Source organism: Pristiophorus japonicus, chromosome 12 (assembly GCF_044704955.1).
Source record: "Pristiophorus japonicus isolate sPriJap1 chromosome 12, sPriJap1.hap1, whole genome shotgun sequence".
Classification (NCBI taxonomy): Eukaryota; Metazoa; Chordata; class Chondrichthyes; family Pristiophoridae; genus Pristiophorus; species Pristiophorus japonicus.
In genome coordinates this window covers 189,969,635-189,988,889 of record NC_091988.1, presented here as the reverse complement: position 1 = coordinate 189,988,889, position 19,255 = coordinate 189,969,635, and the positions used below count along the sequence as shown (strand labels likewise).

The 19,255-nt window shown below is 45.6% G+C and overlaps 1 protein-coding gene across 5 annotated transcripts in view; it reads right to left on the bottom strand.

Annotated features, from left to right (window-relative positions):
• The window catches only part of LOC139277617 (protein phosphatase 1 regulatory inhibitor subunit 16B-like), a 172,179-nt gene that overhangs the window by 28,080 nt on the left and 124,844 nt on the right, over positions 1–19,255 (bottom strand). For all 5 annotated transcript variants that reach the window (XM_070896324.1, XM_070896323.1, XM_070896325.1 and 2 more), the window contains one exon: positions 1,556–1,680. In XM_070896324.1, coding sequence (XP_070752425.1) covers positions 1,556–1,680 — 125 coding nt within the window. The remainder of the gene's footprint in view (positions 1–1,555; positions 1,681–19,255) is intronic.

Here is a 19,255-nt window from a genome sequence, read left to right as displayed (position 1 = left end):
CGGTCCAGGGGTGGGAGGGGGTCGGAGGGGGTCGGCTCCGGGGTTGGGTCGTGTCCGGGGGTGGTGGGGGAGCGCGAGTTGGGTCGGGTCCGGGGGCGGGGGTGGGTCGGGTCTGGGCCTGGGGGGGGGGGGGGGGGGTCGGGAGGAAACAGGAGCTGGGCATGGGAGGTGCAGCCTTATTCACGCAGCCCCAGTGAGGCCATTCGGCCAGGGCTAGGGGCTGCGTGCTTCAGGCCCCTTCCACACAGTTTTGGGTGCCTGGAGCTACTGCACATGCGTGCCCACTGTAGCGCGCCCACGCAGAGGTCCCGGCACTGTTTTCAGCACAGGGACCTGGCTCCGCCCCCCCCACAGCTTGTGCTGCGCCGCGCCCAGCTCCAGAGGACCTGCAGGGATCCGGAGAATCGGTAAGTATTTTTTAGACGCACTTTGTGGCGCGAAAAACGGGCGTCCAGGTCGGGGCTGCTCCGTTCTAGGCGCGGCCCCAAACTTGGGCCCTCTACGTGTAGTATTAAGTCACCAACAAAGTAGAATCATGGAACAAAAAGTGCACTTAAAACAAATTGATCAGCAGTGGGATGTATTATATTGAAGCATGCTCTGTGCTTTGCTGTCCTCAGAGCTGTTGAAGCCTCAGGTTTTCAAGATGTTTCAATCTGTTCTGCACTGAGTGAACCTTCACGATCTGAAAGCTGCTTTAAAGCACGTACAGGTACAGGTACTTCATTTCCAGAGTATGAAGAGCTTTGAAAAACAGAAAGCCAGCTTCAGGCATCAGTATCTTTAACTGCGCTGATCTAAAGGTAACGTCTGCGACCTTCTCAACCCTGACAACACTGAACACCTGCGATTCTCAGTCCCCAACACCACTGAACTAGAATCATCTCCAGTCAGTTACCCTCCGAACAACAGCAAACCAGAGCCAAACAGAGGGCAGAGCTTTAAAAAAATGCAAACGGGGGCTGAAACATCGGGCGAATGTAAGCTAGCTAACATTCTGAATGATTATTTGCTCCAAGTATTCACAAGGGAGAACATGAGCAACATATCCTCCTCTAAGTAACAATGTTAGATAATTAATCTCAGAATTAATGTTGCATATTTAAAAAAAAAAACAGAAGTTGTTGATGGGCTCAAACCAGACAAATACCCCTGGGATAGATGGTATTTATTCCAGAGAGGTGAGCGAGGAGATATATATGAAAGAAGGCTAATGCGGTGACCATTTTCCATAAACGATGATGGAACAGATCCAGGCAACCACAAACCCTTCACTCTTACTTTAATATCATGTAAAATAGTGGAATTGAATATCAGGTTGCGTCTTCAAGGTCAGGGAACCTTCTCAAATGTAGGTCAACCTTCTCTAACAGCACACCGTGTTGACAATGCTTGCGTTAGATTTATGGATTGAGGATGTAAAGATAAAATGAACTCCAAACAATGCTGCGGAGAGCAACACCTTAACTCGTACATTTGTAAAACGTTGCTTTCTGATTCACCCAATAGCCGGGCAGGTCTTGAAGTAGACCTGGATCGTGACAACCCTTCTTACCAAGGTGGCTCCCTGCGCGTCCCTTGCATTCAGATCAGCGCCAGCCTGAATCGCCTCTCCGATGTCGACGATCATTTGTTGCTCTGTCGCTATGCGGGTTTGGTCAACTTTCTCCTGAGTGATCCCTGAGCAAGATTTGAAGATGAGAGCTTGTTAAATTCTATCATAAATATCAGCAGTCTGACCATATTTCCATCGCACACAAACCACAAATAGATCTACAGGAAATTTGCAAGTTTTATTTTAAAGCCATGATGGAAATCAGGAAGGAGATGTTCTTTATTGGCACATCCAGGAAATGAAAACATTGGAAGAAGAATGTTTATAAAGCTGATGAAAGTGTGAGCTAAACTGGAGTGGTTATTAATTGATGGCCAGCTTGATTGAAAATATGGTTCTTATAAACCAGCTAAGGTTTGATTGTAGACTGAGAGTTGTGGTATTCCCCACAGCATGTGAACAGGAAAACTATTTTGTCTTTGTGGTATAATTATCGTTGACCATCTGTTGGTTGTCCTATACAAGTAGCTGAAAGCAGTATTGCCAAGGCGGATACGTCTGTTACTGTTTAAGCCATTCTGCACCAATCGGTTGTTAATTTGTGGCAAACACAATACAAATACTTTCTTTTACATCGGCTAATTTGTAAGTCTGGCATATGAAGTTTGTAAAAAAAAAAAAGTAGTTTACGTGGTGGTAAGCTTGGTAAACAACATTCTATCCCTCTCCTCCACCCCTGGATTCCAACAATCCATTTTCACCCAAGAGCTGGATGGCACGGAGGGTGGCCAATCTAGTTGGATGTATTGCTGGAAGTTTCATCACATGACCTCGCACCTCCAACTATCCCGCCCAGTCAAACGGCCCTTTATCCCATCTCCAGTGTTTTTATAACTAAAGAAATAAAATTGTTTAAAGAAAATGTTAAAGACCACCATTTTATTTTTACCGCCTCTATGTTTTTTCTCCTGGGTGTTGCAGTGTCCTGGAGATGAATCGTTAATTCCTGGAGACTCCAGGGCAATCCTGGAGGGTTGGCAACCCGAAAAGGCACTAACTGGTCTTACACCAGTAATTCCGAGTAACACTGAGGATTAGTCTTTACCGAACACCAATTTCCAGTAACTAATGATCGCAGAGCAAGAGGCCAGGGGAAACCCAGCTAGGTGCAAGTCAAAGACAGCATTGCAATGTCCCTGCATTTACCTCAACTAAAATAAAAGGCACAACATCCCGATTATACACAGTATAAGCAGAACGAGGGGTTGGTTGGTGCTGTGGGTTAGCATACTGTTCTTTTCCAACTGGGTTCAATTCCAGACTAAACTGATGGGATGAAAGTGGCCTGTGTTTGGTCGCTCTGTGAAATGAGTTTGGGTGATCTCATTCCAGCTCCTGGAGGGCGAGGGCCCACAGTAAAAGCAGCCCCTTATTCAGCACTAATTGGCAGCCTTGTTCAGAAAGGCCACAGAGTGGTTGGTGTGGGAAATGGAAATAGTGTTGTACTGACACGGTAGGATGTGCTATTCTGGGGCTAGGCCTGGGATATGTGGTCAGGAGCAGAGTAGAGGGGGCTTCATTCTGCACCTAATTGTGTTGCACTTAACGTCAGAGAGTGCTTGACGCTGATACCGTGCGCCTGACATGGAAAGTGCACCGATCCCCAATGTTAGCATCCCTCACCTTGACGAACTTAAAATTCACCAAAACAAAACTACAAATGAGTTTGAGAGCCTGCACAAGCTCAGACACAAAATAAACACAGTCAACAAGTCCCCTCGTACAGATATTTAGGAGACTGGTTGAATTCACAGGCTCGGCAACTGGAACATTTACAGCGACTGCAACCATCAACAGCCAAGACGAATGTTTCCTGTTTGGAATGATAAAGCAGTTAGGAAGCGACAGGCAATGTACGCAAATGAATTGTAGGACAACAGGGCTGTCGTTTCACCATAGCCCAAAAGCCCCCGGAATCTTACGACAGTTAGCTCACCAACTGGCCTCATGGTGTCAGTCAGTGGGTAGCACTCTCGCCTCGGAGTCAGAAGAGTGTGAGTTCATCGTCCCACTTCAGGGACTTGAGCACAAAATCTAGTCTGACACCGAGGGAGTGCTGCACTGTCGGAGGTGCCGACTTTCGGATGAGACGTTAAACCGAGGTCCGTCTGCTCTCTCAGGTGGACGTAAAAAATCCTCTGGCACTATTTTGAAGAAGAGCAGGGGAATTATCCCCCAGTGTCCTGAACAATATTTATTCCTCAATCAACATCATTAAAACAGATTATCTGAGCATTATCACATTGCTGTTGTTGCATGAGCGGCAGTTGGCGAGAGGCGGGAGCAGCGTCAGAGCGGCCTATAAAAGGCCCAGCGGGAGCTCGAGAGTCAGCGGCAGTTGGCGAGAGGTGGGAGCAGCGTCGGAGCGGCCTATAAAGGCCCAGCGGGAGCTCGAGAGTCAGCGGCAGTTGGCGAGAGGTGGGAGCAGCGTCGGAGCGGCCTATAATGAGTAATGAGAGAGGATTAATTAGCAATCTCATTGTGCGAGGCCCCTTGGGGAAGAATGACCATAATATGGTGGAATTCTGCATTAGGATGGAGAATGAAACAGTTAATTCAGAGACCATGGTCCAGAACTTAAAGAAGGGTAACTTTGAAGGTATGAGGCATGAATTGGCTAAGATAGATTGGCTAATGATACTTAAGGGGTTGACTGTGGATGGGCAATGGCAGACATTGAGAGACCGCATGGATGAATTACAACAATTGTACATTCCTGTCTGGCGTAAAAATAAAAAAGGGAAGGTGGCTCAACCGTGGCTATCTAGGGAAATCAGGGATAGTATTAAAGCCAAGGAAATGGCATACAAATTGGCCAGAAATAGCAGCGAACCTGGGGACTGGGAGAAATTTAGAACTCAGCAGAGGAGGACAAAGGGTTTGATTAGGGCAGGGAAAATGGAGTACGAGAAGAAGCTTGCAGGGAACATTAAGGCGGATTGCAAAAGTTTCTATAGGTATGTAAAGAGAAAAAGGTTAGTAAAGACAAACGTAGGTCCCCTGCAGTCAGAATCAGGGGAAGTCATAACGGGGAACAAAGAAATGGCAGACCAATTGAACAAGTACTTTGGTTCAGTATTCACTAAGGAGGACACAAACAACCTTCCGGATATAAAAGTGGTCAGAGGGTCTATTAAGGAGGAGGAACTGAGGGAAATCTTTATTAGTCGGGAAATTGTGTTGGGGAAATTGATGGGATTGAAGGCAGATAAATCCTCAGGGCCTGATGGACTGCATTCCAGAGTACTTAAGGAGGTGGCCTTGGAAATAGCGGATGCATTGACAGTCATTTTCCAACATTCCATTGACTCTGGATCAGTTCCTATCGAGTGGAGGGTAGCCAATGTAACCCCACTTTTTAAAAAAGGAGGGAGAGAGAAAGCAGGGAATTATAGACCGGTCAGCCTGACCTCAGTAGTGGGTAAAATGATGGAATCAATTATTAAGGATGTCATAGCAGCGCATTTGGAAAATGGTGACATGATAGGTCCAAGTCAGCATGGATTTGTGAAAGGGAGATCATGCTTGACAAATCTTCTGGAATTTTTTGAGGATGTTTCCAATAAAGTGGACAAAGGAGTACCAGTTGATGTGGTATATTTGGACTTTCAGAAGGCTTTCGACAAGGTCGCACACAGGAGATTAATGTGCAAAGTTAAAGCACATGGGATTGGGGGTAGTGTGCTGACGTGGATTGAGAACTGGTTGTCAGACAGGAAGCAAAGAGTAGGAGTAAATGGGTACTTTTCGGAATGGCAGGCAGTGACTAGTGGGGTACCGCAGGGTTCTGTGCTGGGGCCCCAGCTGTTTACACTGTACATTAATGATTTAGACGAGGGGATTAAATGTAGTATCTCCAAATTTGCGGATGACACTAAGTTGGGTGGCAGTGTGAGCTGCGAGGAGGATGCTATGAGGCTACAGAGTGACTTGGATAGGTTAGGTGAGTGGGCAAATGCGTGGCAGATGAAGTATAATGTGGATAAATGTGAGGTTATCCACTTTGGTGGTAAAAACAGAGAGACAGACTATTATCTGAATGGTGACAGATTAGGAAAAGGGAAGGTGCAACGAGACCTGGGTGTCATGGTACATCAGTCATTGAAGGTTGGCATGCAGGTACAGCAGGCGGTTAAGAAAGCAAATGGCATGTTGGCCTTCATAGCGAGGGGATTTGAGTACAGGGGCAGGGAGGTGTTGCTACAGTTGTACAGGGCCTTGGTGAGGCCACACACCTGGAGTATTGTGTACAGTTTTGGTCTCCTAACTTGAGGAAGGACATTCTTGCTATTGAGGGAGTGCAGCGAAGATTCACCAGACTGATTCCCGGGATGGTGGGACTGACCTATCAAGAAAGACTGGATCAACTGGGCTTGTATTCACTGGAGTTCAGAAGAGTGAGAGGGGACCTCATAGAAACGTTTAAAATTCTGACGGGTTTGGACAGGTTGGATGCAGGAAGAATGTTCCCAATGTTGGGGAAGTCCAGAACCAGGGGTCACAGTCGAAGGATAAGAGGTAAGCCATTTAGGACCGAGAGAAGGAGAAACTTCTTCACCCAGAGAGTGGTGAACCTGTGGAATTCTCTACCACAGGAAGTAGTTGAGGCCAATTCACTAAATATATTCAAAAGGGAGTTAGATGAAGTCCTTACTACTCGGGGGATCAAGGGGTATGGCGTGAAAGCAGGAAGTGGGTACTGAAGTTTCATGTTCAGCCATGAACTCATTGAATGGCGGTGCAGGCTAGAAGGGCTGAATGGCCTGCTCCTGCACCTATTTTCTATGTTTCTATGTTTCTATAAAAGGCCCAGCGGGAGCTCGAGAGTCAGCGGCAGTTGGCGAGAGGTGGGAGCAGTGTCGGAGCGGCCTATAAAAGGTGTACCGGTGCAGCTACAGTGGCAGAGAAAGCAAAAAAGTAGTAGAAAGGAATCAAAAGGTGACGTCACAGCCAAGGGGGTAAGTGATTGGTGAGTAGCTTTTCTTTTTATTTTTATATCAGTAAGTAAACTGTAACATTGTTATTACCAATTTAAGGATATCTAAGGGTTAAGTCATGGCAGGAGAGATCGGTCACGTGATATGCTCTTCCTGTGCCATGTGGGAACTCAGGGACGCTTCCGGTGTCCCTGACGACTACATGTGTAAGAAGTGTATCCGCCTCCATCTCCTGATGGACCGCGTTGCGGAATTGGAGCTGAGGGTGGATTCACTCTGGAGCATCCACGATGCTGAGAATGACATAAGTGGCACGTGTAGTGAGTTGGTCTTACCGTATGAGAAGGATCCACAGCCAGCTAGGGAATGGAAGACCAGCAGGAAGAGTAGTACAAAGAAGGTAGTGCAGGGGTCCCATCTGGTCATTCCCCTGCAAAACAGATACACTGTTTTGAGTGCTGTTGAGGGAGATGACTCATTAGGGGAGAGCAACAGCAGCCAAGTTCATGGCACCGTGGCTGGCTCTGTTGTACAGGAGGGCATAAAAAAGAGTGGGAGAGCGATAGTGATAGGGGATTCAATCATAAGGGGAATAGATAGGCGTTTCTGTGGCCGCAATCGAGATTCCAGGATGGTATGTTGCCTCCCTGGTGCAAGGGTCAAGGATGTCTCTGAGCGAGTGCAGGACATTCTGAAATGGGAGGGAGAACAGCCAGTTGTCGTGGTGCACATTGGTACCAATGACATCGGTAAAAAAAGGGATAAGGTCCTACGAGACGAATTTAAGGAGCCAGGAGTTAAATTAAAAAGTAGGACCTCAAAAGTAGTAATCTCGGGATTGCTACCAGTGCCACGTGCTAGTCAGAGTAGGAACCGCAGGATAGCACAGATGAATACGTGGCTTGAGCAGTGGTGCAGCAGGGAGGGATTCAAATTCGTGGGGCATTGGAACAGGTTCTGAGGGAGGTGGGACCAGTACAAACCGGACGGTCTGCACCTGGGCAGGAACGGAACCAATGTCCTAGGGGGGAGTGTTTGCTAGTGCTGTTGGTGAGGAGTTAAACTAATATGGCAGGGGGATGGGAACCAATACAGCGAGACACAGGGAAACAAAAAGGAGACAAAAACAAAAGACAGAAAAGAGATGAGTAAAAGTGGAGGGCAAAGAAACCAAAGGCAAGAAACAAAAAGGGCCACTGAATATAAAGGGGCTGCAGGAGGGGTAAAAACTAAAAATCATGGTTTAAAAAGTAGGATGAAAACACTCTACCTAAATGCACACAGCATTAGAAATAAAGTAAATGAGTTGATGGCATAAATCATTACAAATGGGTATGATTTGGTGGCCATTACAGAGACATGGTCGCAAGGTGGCCAGGACTGGGAATTAAACGTACAGGGGTATCTGACGATTCGGAAAGATAGGCAGGAAGGGAAAGGAGGTGGGGTAGCTCTGTTAATAAGGGATGATATCAGGGCAGTTGTGAGGGATGCTATTGGCTCCAATGAACAAAATGTTGAATCATTGTGGGTGGAGATTAGAGATAGTAAGGGGAAAAAGTCACTGGTCGGCGTAGTTTATCGGCCACCAAATAATAACTTCATGGTGGGGCGGGCAATAATCAAGGGAATAATGGAGGCATGTGAAAAAGGAACGGCAGTAGTTATGGGGGATTTTAACCTACATATCGATTGGTCAAATCAAATCGCAGGGGGTAGCCTGGAGGAGGAATTCATAGAATGCATACGGGATTGTTTCTTAGAACAGTATGTAACAGAGCCTACAAGGGAGCAAGCCATTTTGGATCTGGTCCTGTGCAATGAGACAGGAAAAATAAACGATCTCCTCGTAAAAGATTCTCTCGGAATGAGTGATCACAGTATGGTTGAATTTGTAATACAGATTGAGGATGAGGAAGTTGTGTCAGAAACGAGCGTACTATGCTTAAACAAAGGGGACTACAGTGGGATGAGGGCAGAGTTGGCTAAAGTAAACTGGAAACAAGGACTAAACGGTGGCACAATTGAGGAACAGTGGAGGACTTTTAAGGAGCTCTTTCAAAATGCGCAACAAAAATATATTCCAGTGAAAAAGAAGGGCGGCAAGAGAAGAGATAACCAGCCTTGGATAACCAAGGAAAGTATCAAATCAAAGACCAATGCGTATAAGGTGGCCAAGGTTAGTGGGAAACTAGAGGATTGGGAAGATTTTAAGCAACAGTAAAGAATGACTAAAAAAGCAATAAAGAAAGGGAAGATAGATTACGAAGGTAAACTTGCGCATAACATAAAAACAGATAGTAAAAGCTTTTACAGATATATAAAACGGAAAAGAGTGACTAAAGTAAATGTTGGTCCCTTAGAAGATGAAAAGGGGGATTTAATAATGGGAAATGTGGAAATGGCTGAGACCTTAAACAATTATTTTGCTTCCGTCTTCACAGTGGAAGACATAAAAACCATGCCAAAAATTGCTGGTCATAGGAATGTGGGAAGGGAGGTCCTTGGAGATGATCACTATCACTAGAGAGGTAGTGCTGGACAGACTAATGGGATTGAAGGTAGACAAGTCCCCTGGTCCTGATGAAATGCATCCCAGGGTATTAAAAGAGATGGCGGAAGTTATAGCAGATGCATTTGTTATAATCTACCAAAATTCTCTGGACTCTGGGGAGGTACCAGCGGATTGGAGAGCAGCTAATGTAACGCCTCTGTTTAAAAAAAGGGGGCAGGCAAAAGGCAGGTAACTATAGGCCGGTTAGTTTAACATCTGTAGTGGGGAAAATGCTTGAAACTATCATTAAGGAAGAAATAGCGGGACATCTGGATAGGAATAGTGCAATCAAGCAGACGCAGCATGGATTCATGAAAGGGAAATCATGTTTAACTAACTTACTGCAATTCTTTGAGGATATAACGAGCATGGTGGATAGAGGTGTACCGATGGATGTGGTGTATTTAGATTTCCAAAAGGCATTCGATAAGGTGCCACACAAAAGGTTACTGCAGAAGATAAAGGTACGCAGAGTCAGTGGAAGTGTATTAGCATGGATAGAGAATTGGCTGGCGAACAGAAAGCAGAGAGTCGGGATAAATGGGTCCTTTTCTGGTTGGAAATCAGTGGTTAGTGGTGTGCCACAGGGATCAGTGCTGGGACCACAACTGTTTACAATATACATAGATGACCTAGAGGAGGGGACAGAGTGTAGTGCAACAAAATTTGCAGATGAAACTAAGATTAGTGGGAAAGCGGGTTGTGTAGAGGACTCAGAGAGGCTACAAGGAGATTTGGATAGGTTAAGCGAATGGGCTAAGGTTTGGCAGATGGAATACAATGTCGGAAAGTGTGAGGTCATCCACCTTGGGGGAAAAAAAACAGTAAAAGGGAATATTATTTGAATGGGGAGAAATTACAACATGCTGTGGTGCAGAGGGACCTGGGGGTCCTTATGCATGAATCCCAAAAGGTTAGTTTGCAGGTGCAGCAGGTAATCAGGAAGGCAAATGGAATGTTGGCCTTCATTGCGAAAGGGATGGAGTACAAAAGCAGGGATGTGTTGCTGCAACTGTATAAGGTATTGGTAAGGCCACACCTGGAGTACTGCGTGCAGTTTTGGTCACCTTACTTAAGGATATACTAGCTTTGGAAGGGGTACAGAGACGATTCACTAGGCTGATTCGAGAAATGAGGGGGTTACCTTATGGTGATAGATTGAGTAGACTGGGTCTTCACTCCTTGGAGTTCAGAAGGATGAGGGGTGATCTTATAGAAACATTTAAAATCATGAAAGGGATAGACAAGATAGAGGCAGAGAGGTTGTTTCCACTGGTGGGGGAGACTAGAACTAGGGGGCACAGCCTCAAAATACGGAGGAGCCAATTTAAAACCGAGTTGAGAAAGAATTTCTTCTCCCAGAGGGTTGTGAATCTGTGGAATTCTCTGCCCAGGGAAGCAGTTGAGGCTAGCTCATTGAATGTATTCAAGTCACAGATAGATAGATTTTTAAGCAATAAGGGAATTAAGGGTTACGGGGAGAGGGCGGGTAAGTGGAGCTGAGTCCACGGCCAGATCAGCCATGATCTTATTGAATGGCGGAGCAGGCTCGAGGGGCTAGATGGCCTACTCCTGTTCCTAATTCCTATGTTCCTATGTTTATGGGAGCTTGCTGTGTGCAAATTGGCTGCCGCGTTTCCCACATTGCAATAGTGGCTACGTTCCAAAAGTACTCAATTGGCGGACCCAAAAGTGAGAGTGCTCCAAACTGACACACAACTGTTGTCCTACAATTCAGTTGTGAACATCGATTGTACTAACTTGTGTCCTTAGTACAGTTCAAAGCTGCTTCATCAGGTCAAGCGGGTCACACAAATACAAAAGCAAAATTCTGCGGATACAGGAAATCTGAAATAAAAACAGAAAATGCTGGAAATACTGAGGCAGCATCTGTGGAGAGGGAAACAGACTTAACGTTTCAGGTCGATGACCTTCCGTCAGGTCACATGAACCTTGACGGTTGGTTTTCACAGTTGCCGTGAAGGTTCCATTTGCCGAGCACGTGAATCGATGTGTGATGTATTATTACAATAATTATTAATTCACATACCAGCTGGTCCGTTACTACCCTTTCGCTTAAAACAAATGCTAAAATGACATAACGTATCAAATAACGTTGATGGGACTAGCTGAAGTGCTCTTGCAGAGAGCTGGCACTGGCTAGATGAGCCGAATGGCCTTCTGTGCCGTAACCATTCTATGGGCTCAATTTTGGCCCACCCTTTTTTTGGCGTACTTACCGGAGATGCGGCACTTTTCTCCGTTCAGAAGTGCGCCGAAAAATAACCTCCCCACTTTGGCCGCTGTCCGGCCTCTCCCCGGTCGTCGTGCAGCGTGACCAGTCGAGTCGGGGGTGGAGCCAGCGTCCTGCGCTGAAAACAGTGCCGGGACATCTGCACATGCGCATTGGAGTCGGGTCGCGAGGTCCGCGCATGCACAGTAGCACCGAAACTTGGCAATCGGCCCAGCCTCTCTCTCTCCCCACAGATGGCGTGTTTACTCGCTCTCCTCCTCTCCTCCCTCGCCGCTTCCCCTCCCACCCCCGCCCCGTTCATTTGCAGCCCAGCCTCTCTCTCTCTCTCTCTCTCTCTCTCTTTCCTCCCTTCTCTCCCCCCCCCCCCCCCCGAGATGCCGATCGCTCCCGCCCTAGCCCAGGCTGAGTGGCTGGCCCGCTACCTTCCCGGGCCGAGTTTTAAGATGAAGAGATGAAGATAGGACTTGCTTCAATTTTTTATTTGTTATTTAATTCTTAGACCTTTTTGTTTGCAAGGTTTAGTGGTTTGTAAGGCTTGGTGCTTTAGGTGCAGGTCCTCTCCACTTCTTTTATTTTTGTAGTTTAAGCTTCCATGAATGCTTCTGTTGTATAGTAAATTAACTTGGCAAAGTTTGTCGTATGATGTCCTGTATAGCTGTTTGATCCTATTCACATTCTTTAGTCATTAAGTTTCTTTATTAGTGATCAAATTAAATTTTAGTCTATTGAAACTTACTCGGCCAGGGCTAGGGGCGGGCGGGCAGGAGAACTGATAGAAATCATCCAGACAGGCGCACTATCAGTTCTCCTGCCCGACCCTAGCCCAGGCTGAATGGCCTCCGATGTACCTACCTGCACTGATTTCTTAACTCTCCGCAAGGGTTTTCTGAAGTGGCCACATACGCTGGCCTAATTAGATTTGGAGTAACTATTAGCTGGCCAAATTTGCCTAAATGGCCAAAACTGCCGTAGGTGGCTGGTAACGCCACCTTTTGAGAAAAAAAAACTTTAAAAAATCGTAATGAACTCACTTACACTGCCGCAAATTGAATGTGCAAAATGGGGATTTTTAAGATACGCCAGAAAAATCAAGTTACTCCAAAAAAAAAACGGAGCAACTCCTGGCCAAAATTGAGCCCTTTAAAGATTCTATAACATAGCACCACACCTCTGAACTGTACTGAAATATCAGAATAGCACTGCTTTGAAAATGATATGGGCAAGTAACGAGTTTAATCTCACAACCCAATGTATGTACATATATTATTAATTGTGCCATTCCAAACCTCCAACACAGCATAACCACTTCAATAAATGTTTTTTTTTTGTGGTGTTCAGCAAAACATAATTGCAATATTTGGGTAATTATTGCACAGGAACTCGCACTGAAAGATCTCCCTTGTCATCCTTCCATTCTCGTGAGAGCCCAAATCAGTCGGCCATGCAGCAAAAGATCTGAAGCCAAGTTTGGGTTATTTATTTATGAACCCGCAGCCATTGCCCCACATTGTCAGCCATCGGCTGCTATTTTCTGCAGAGATCCAGCTCACGATATCTTTTCTTTTCCCCCTGGTCACCAAGAGGCAAAGTGACTGTTTTGTTTTTCCACAGAGGATTCCCGGTGAAGCGGCATCACCAGGGAACAGCTTCGTATCCACATCCCGCGTCGTGTAACTTTCCACAATATCTTAAACCATCTATACTTATTATTTTGGGGCAAGTCAAACACTTATGGGAAATTACAGCACAGGCAATTAAAATTAAAATATCAGGGAGGTTGTTTCTCTGTGAACTTTGTGATTATACACAATGACGAAACTAATGTTCCAGGCAGAATAGCTGTGGTTTGCAACTACACTGCAGTTACTTTTTAGAATACGGAAAGAGCTGCTGTGTAAGGGACCACGGAAAAAGTCCCTGTGTATATTCACTTGCTGTTTAAAAGTTTTATGCGACTCGGAAATTCCCCATAGCATTGCCCACAGATATTCGATGAATATAAGCTATTTTATATGGCTGCATACGGTGCCACAATGGAGATGATTGCATAATTCACCCCTCAATCACGCATTGCAGGAAGTGATCGGGATTGATTTTATGCATAGAATTTGTCCAACATACTCCTGGCTGGCTTCCCACATTCTACCCTACGTAAACTTGAGGTCATTCAAACCCGTGTCCTAACACACACCAAGTCCTGCTCCCCATCACCCCTGTGCTCGCCGACCTACATTGGCTCCCAGTCCAGCAACGCCTCGATTTCACAATTCTCATCCTTATTTTCAAATCCCTCCATGGCCTCACCCTTCCCTATCTGTGTAATCTCCTTCAGCCACACCCCCGCCGAGATATCTGCAGTCCTCTAATTCTGCCCTCTGAACATCCCTGATTATAATCGCTCAATCATTGGTGGCCATGCCTTCAGTTGCCTAGGCCCCAAATTCCCTGCCTAAACCTCTCCGCCTCTCTTTCCTGTTTTAAGACGCCCCTTAAAACTTATCTCTTTGAACAAGCTTTTGGTCACCTGCCCTAATTTATCCTCGTGTCTCGCGGTGTCAAATTATTTGTCAATAATACTCCTGTGAAACGCCTTGGAACGTTTTATTACGTTAAAGACACGATATAAATACACGTTGTTGTTGTAATGCAACTAACCTGCACCTACTGCATTTTGCGGGAGAAATAATCCTGCTTTCATCCTGCTTTCAGGAGATTTTGCTGTAGTTTCAGTCAGAAGTTCTGTTTGCTGTAAGACCTGTCCAGTCTCCAACTCAGTGGCTGACACAGTGGTGCCAACACTCACTCAATTCTTAGACAAGATGATGATGGAGCTGGGAGAGAAATTCAGGAACTTACTCCACTGCGCCACCTAGTGGTGACAATTGATGACTACGATAGAGAACTGTTTACATATAGAATTTCCATTCTAAGGGTGCGAATTTCTGGCGGCGGCAGGGGGTACTGCCACTCATTTTTTTTTTTAATTCATTGGATGTGGACGTTTGTTGCCAACATTTATTGCCCATCCCTAATTGCCCTTAACTGAGTGCCTTGCTTGGCCATTTCAGAGGGCTAATAAGAGTCAACCACATTGCTCTGGGACTGGAGCCAGACCGGGTAAGTCTGGCAGACTTCCTTCCCGAAAGAACATTAGTGAGCCAGATGGGTTTTTACGACAAGCCGATAGTTTCATGGTGACCATGAAACTGTTACTAGCTTTTTATTCCAGATTTATTGTCCCAGCTGCCGTGGTGGCATTTGAACTCATGTTCCCGGATTATTCATCCAGGTCTCTCGATTACTAATTCAGTAACCTAACCACTATGCTACCGTTCCCTTATCCACCATAACTTTGGCGCAGAACCAGGGAAATGCTGGAAATCGGTGTAAATGCCATTTTTCCCATGTTTCTGCAGCTCTTCCCACCAAACTTACAGTGGAGAAGTGGGAGACCCTCCTGCCCCTCCCTGCCCGACGGACATTCACTCCCAAAATGTTTACATAGGAAGTTGCAATGTTAATACGTCAACTTAAAAGCGTGACCAAAAATGGTGAAAACGGGAAATTGGCCAGGAACTGAGTGACTGCGTGTGATTTTTAATAATATATAAAGATAGATGTTCAATGCAGAAAAATAAAAACCTAACGGGCTGTTAAATTATTTGAATTTAAAATTTTGTACTCGACCTGAAAGACTTATATTTATATAGTGCCTTTCTCGACCACTGGACCTTCCAGAGTGCTTTACAGCCAATGAAGTCTCATACACTCAGACAGTCCCTCGGAAAGAGGATGACTTGCTTCCACGCTAAAAAAGGGTGAGTTTACAGCTGTTTCTATGAAGGACCTGAACTACATCCTGAAGGGTGGAAGCTGCCTGTGCATGGATTTTTTGCACACCAGCCACCACACGGGCTTGACAGAGCTAGGTCTTGGTCCAGTGGCAAGGATTACCCAAGACGACTGGAGACCAGCTCTGCTGCACAGACCTCATCATCATCATAGGCAGTCCCTTGGAATCAAGGAAGACTTGCTTTCACTCTTAGAATGAGTCCATAGGTGGCTGAACAGTCCAGTATGAGAACCACAGTCTCTTGTCACAGGTGGGACAGACAGTTGTTGAGGGTAAGGGAGGGTGGGACAGGTTTGCTGCATGTTCTTTCCGCTGCCTGCGCTTGTTTTCTGCATGCACTCGGCGATGAGACTCGAGGTGCTCAGCGCCCTCCCAGATGCACTTCCTCCACTTAGGGTGGTCTGTGGCCAGGGACTCCCAGGTGTCAGTGGGGATGATGCACTTTATCAGGGAGGCTTTGAGGGTGTCCTTGTAACGTTTCAGCTGCCCACCTTTGGTTCGTTTGCCATGGAGGAGTTCCGAGTAGAGCGCTTGCTTTGGGAGTCTCGTGTCTGGTATGCGAACTATGTAACCTGCCCAGTGGAGCTGATCAAGTGTGGTCAGTGCTTCAATGCTGGGGATGTTGGCCTGGTCGAGGACGCTAGTGTTGCTGCATCTGTCCTCCCAGGGGATTTGTAGGATCTTGCGTCAAATCAGCTGGACAGCTGGATACACAATAACAGCATTCATTGGAGGAATTACACGATAAAAATAAAGGCGACATCTCACTCCTGACCTTGGAATAAGCATTAATTTAAATGTTAAGAACAAGGAAATCTTGATTTGCATGAGTCAAGTTGGTGTGTATTTTGTCGACTCTACATTACAACAGTGACTGCACTTCAAAAGTATATCATTGGCTGTAAAACCCTTTGGGATGCCCTGAGGTCATGAAAAGTGCTGTATAAACTTAAGTTCTTTCTTTATACATTCATACATACATACACTTGTGGGCGTACAAAACATCCAAAAATGTTTTGCTATTCATTTGCGTAAGCTGGGCTAATTAACTTAGTTCATGCTGCAAGCCTAGTATCTATTTTAATAGCTTTCTCCGTGCTAGTCTATGATTCTTTCCCTCTGTGACACGTTGGCTTGGGAAGGAACCGATTGCCGGGGAGGAGAGATTCCTGTTCCTGACAGCTGGGGGCCAGGCCTCTTATAGGCAAACTCTGGACAGAATCCGAAAGAACATCAATTTTAAAACGTCAGGGGGGATAAAAATGTAAAGTACCTCCACGCCAAGTTATTACAGCATGGGGCAATTGACAGAAGGACCCGAAATTTCTGACACTAATTTCCATTAAATGAGATTTTCAAGATGGTGCACTGAATTCTGCAGCAAGATGTCAAACCCGCTGTCAACGAAGAAACGGGAGGTATTGGAGAAGCTATAAATTATAAATATGGCCTGTCCAACCTTTCCTGACAAAAGGAATTGCTGGAATGTTTACCATTCCATTCCTCTAGCTACACAATCTTTTTCTAAAAATATTTTAAAATATCTTGTGGGGTTTTTTTTTGTATTGCAAAAGCCACAATGACTATATGGTTAACTCTTAAAATGAAGGTGCAATTCCTTTCTGTCCACTTTCCCAACTGCCTCTGCCTTTCTATTTACTTTCCCTGGCCTCCTCCGCTTCATTCCCTCTCGCCTTCTCACTTTCCTTTGCCTTCCTGCCTTCCTCACTTCCGCTGTCTTGATTTTATTCATTCACGGGATGTGGGCATTGCTGACAAGTCTGGCATTTATTACCCATCCCTAATTACATAAGACATGGGAGCAGGGATAGATCATTTGGCCCCTCGAGCCTGCTCCGCCATTCAATAATCAGCTCAACTTTATTAATGTAATCATTCCAGGCACAACCTCTCTCCCTCCTCCCCCCACGTTCAGAATATCTGGAGAGTGTCTGAGAGTCCTAGCTGCAGCATCTGTTCACCCTCACACATTTCATTAGCTAATAGATATTTTTTTTTCGAATCTGTCTTGCTGAGCCGAACAGTAAACCGAACCAGAGATTAGAATTTTAAAAGCTGACCTGCCGAGAATGGGGCGTGAGCCCTCGGTTAGACCACACTTGGAGTACTGTGCACAGTTCTGGTCACCGTATTATAAAAACGATATAGAGGCACAAAAAAAAGATTATGAGGTTCATACCAGAACTGAGAGGTTATACCCATCAGGAAAGACTAAACAGGCTGGGGTTCCTTTCTCTCGAAAAGAGAAGGCTGAAGAGTGACCTGACATGTCTTTAAGATTATGAAAGGGTTTGATAGGGCGGATATAGAGAAGATGTCAGAGTTCTGCTGAAGTGTCATCGACTTGAAACATTACAATATCCTTCTATTCCTTTCTCCCTTATTTGCTCATCTAGGTTCCCCTTAAATACGTCTACGCTATTCGCCCCAACCACACATTTTAACTCGGTTTCTGTCTCCACAGATGCTTCCTGATCTGCTGAGTATTTCCAGCATTTTCTGCTTTTATTTCAGATTTCCAGCATCCGCAGTATTTCGCTTTTGTATATTGTATATAGGAAGATGTTTCCACTTGTTGGGCGAGACCAGAGCTAGGAGCCATAAATATAAGATAGTCACCAGTAAATCCAATGAGGAATTTAGGAGGAAGTTCTTTACCCAGAGAGTGGTTAGAATGTGGAGCTCGCTACCATAAGCTGTGGTTGGGGCGAACAGCGTAGACGCATTTAAGGGGAACCTGGATAAGCAAATAAGGGAGAAAGGAATAGAAGAATGTTGTAATGTATGCACTTGTGAGCATGCTCACAGGTTTGTGGAGTTGTTGCACTGTGAGTGGCTTAGCCAGTCATGTGATGTTCACAAGATTCAATAAGACCCCAATTAACTGAGTTCAGGTTCTCCACAATGAGGCGTGCAGATGTGAGCCTGGTGGATGACGCTGTGAGCCTGGTGGATGAACTGGCAGTGTTAAAGTCCATATACACTACATCATACGCACTACCCTCATCGACCCTCTTGGTTAGCTCCTCAAAAAATTCAATCAGGTTAGTCAAACACGATCTTCCCTTAACAAATCTGTGCTGACTGTCCCTAATTAATCCTTGCCTTTCCAAATGTTGATTTATCCTGTCTTTCAGGATTTTTTCCAATAATTTTCCTACCGCTGAGGTTAGGCTGACAGGCCTGTAGTTACTCAGTCTAGCCCTTTCGCCCTTCTTAAACAAGAGTACTACATAGCAGTCCTCCAATCCGCTGGCACCATGCCCAAATCCAAAGAGGACTGGAAAATGCTGGTCAAGGCCTCTGCTATTTCCTTTTTTACTTTGCTCAACAGCCTGGTTTGCATTTCATCCGGGTCTGGGGACTTTGATTGTTAAACCTTTGCTAGTTCTTTACAGCAAATCTGTAGCTCTGAATTCTTAAGCAAGGAACCCAGGAAGCAAATACACTACAGATATGCTGATAGGGTTAGATGAAGAGGGTTGGGACAATGCTCATGAGGAGCATAAACAGCGGTATAGACCAGTTAGGTTACATTAATGATTTAGACGAGGGGATTAAATGTAGTATCTCCAAATTTGCGGATGACACTAAGTTGGGTGGCAGTGTGAGCTGCGAGGAGGATGCTATGAGGCTGCAGAGTGACTTGGATAGGTTAGGTGAGTGGGCAAATGCATGACAGATGAAGTATAATGTGGATAAATGTGAGGTTATCCACTTTGGTGGTAAAAACAGAGAGACAGACTATTATCTGAATGGTGACAGATTAGGAAAAGGGGAGATGCAACGAGACCTGGGTGTCATGGTACATCAGTCATTGAAGGTTGGCATGCAGGTACAGCAGGCGATTAAGAAAGCAAATGGCATGTTGGCCTTCATAGCGAGGGGATTTGAGTACAGGGGCAGGGAGGTGTTGCTACAGTTGTACAGGGCCTTGGTGAGGCCACACCTGGAGTATTGTGTACAGTTTTGGTCTCCTAACTTGAGGAAGGACATTCTTGCTATTGAGGGAGTGCAGCAA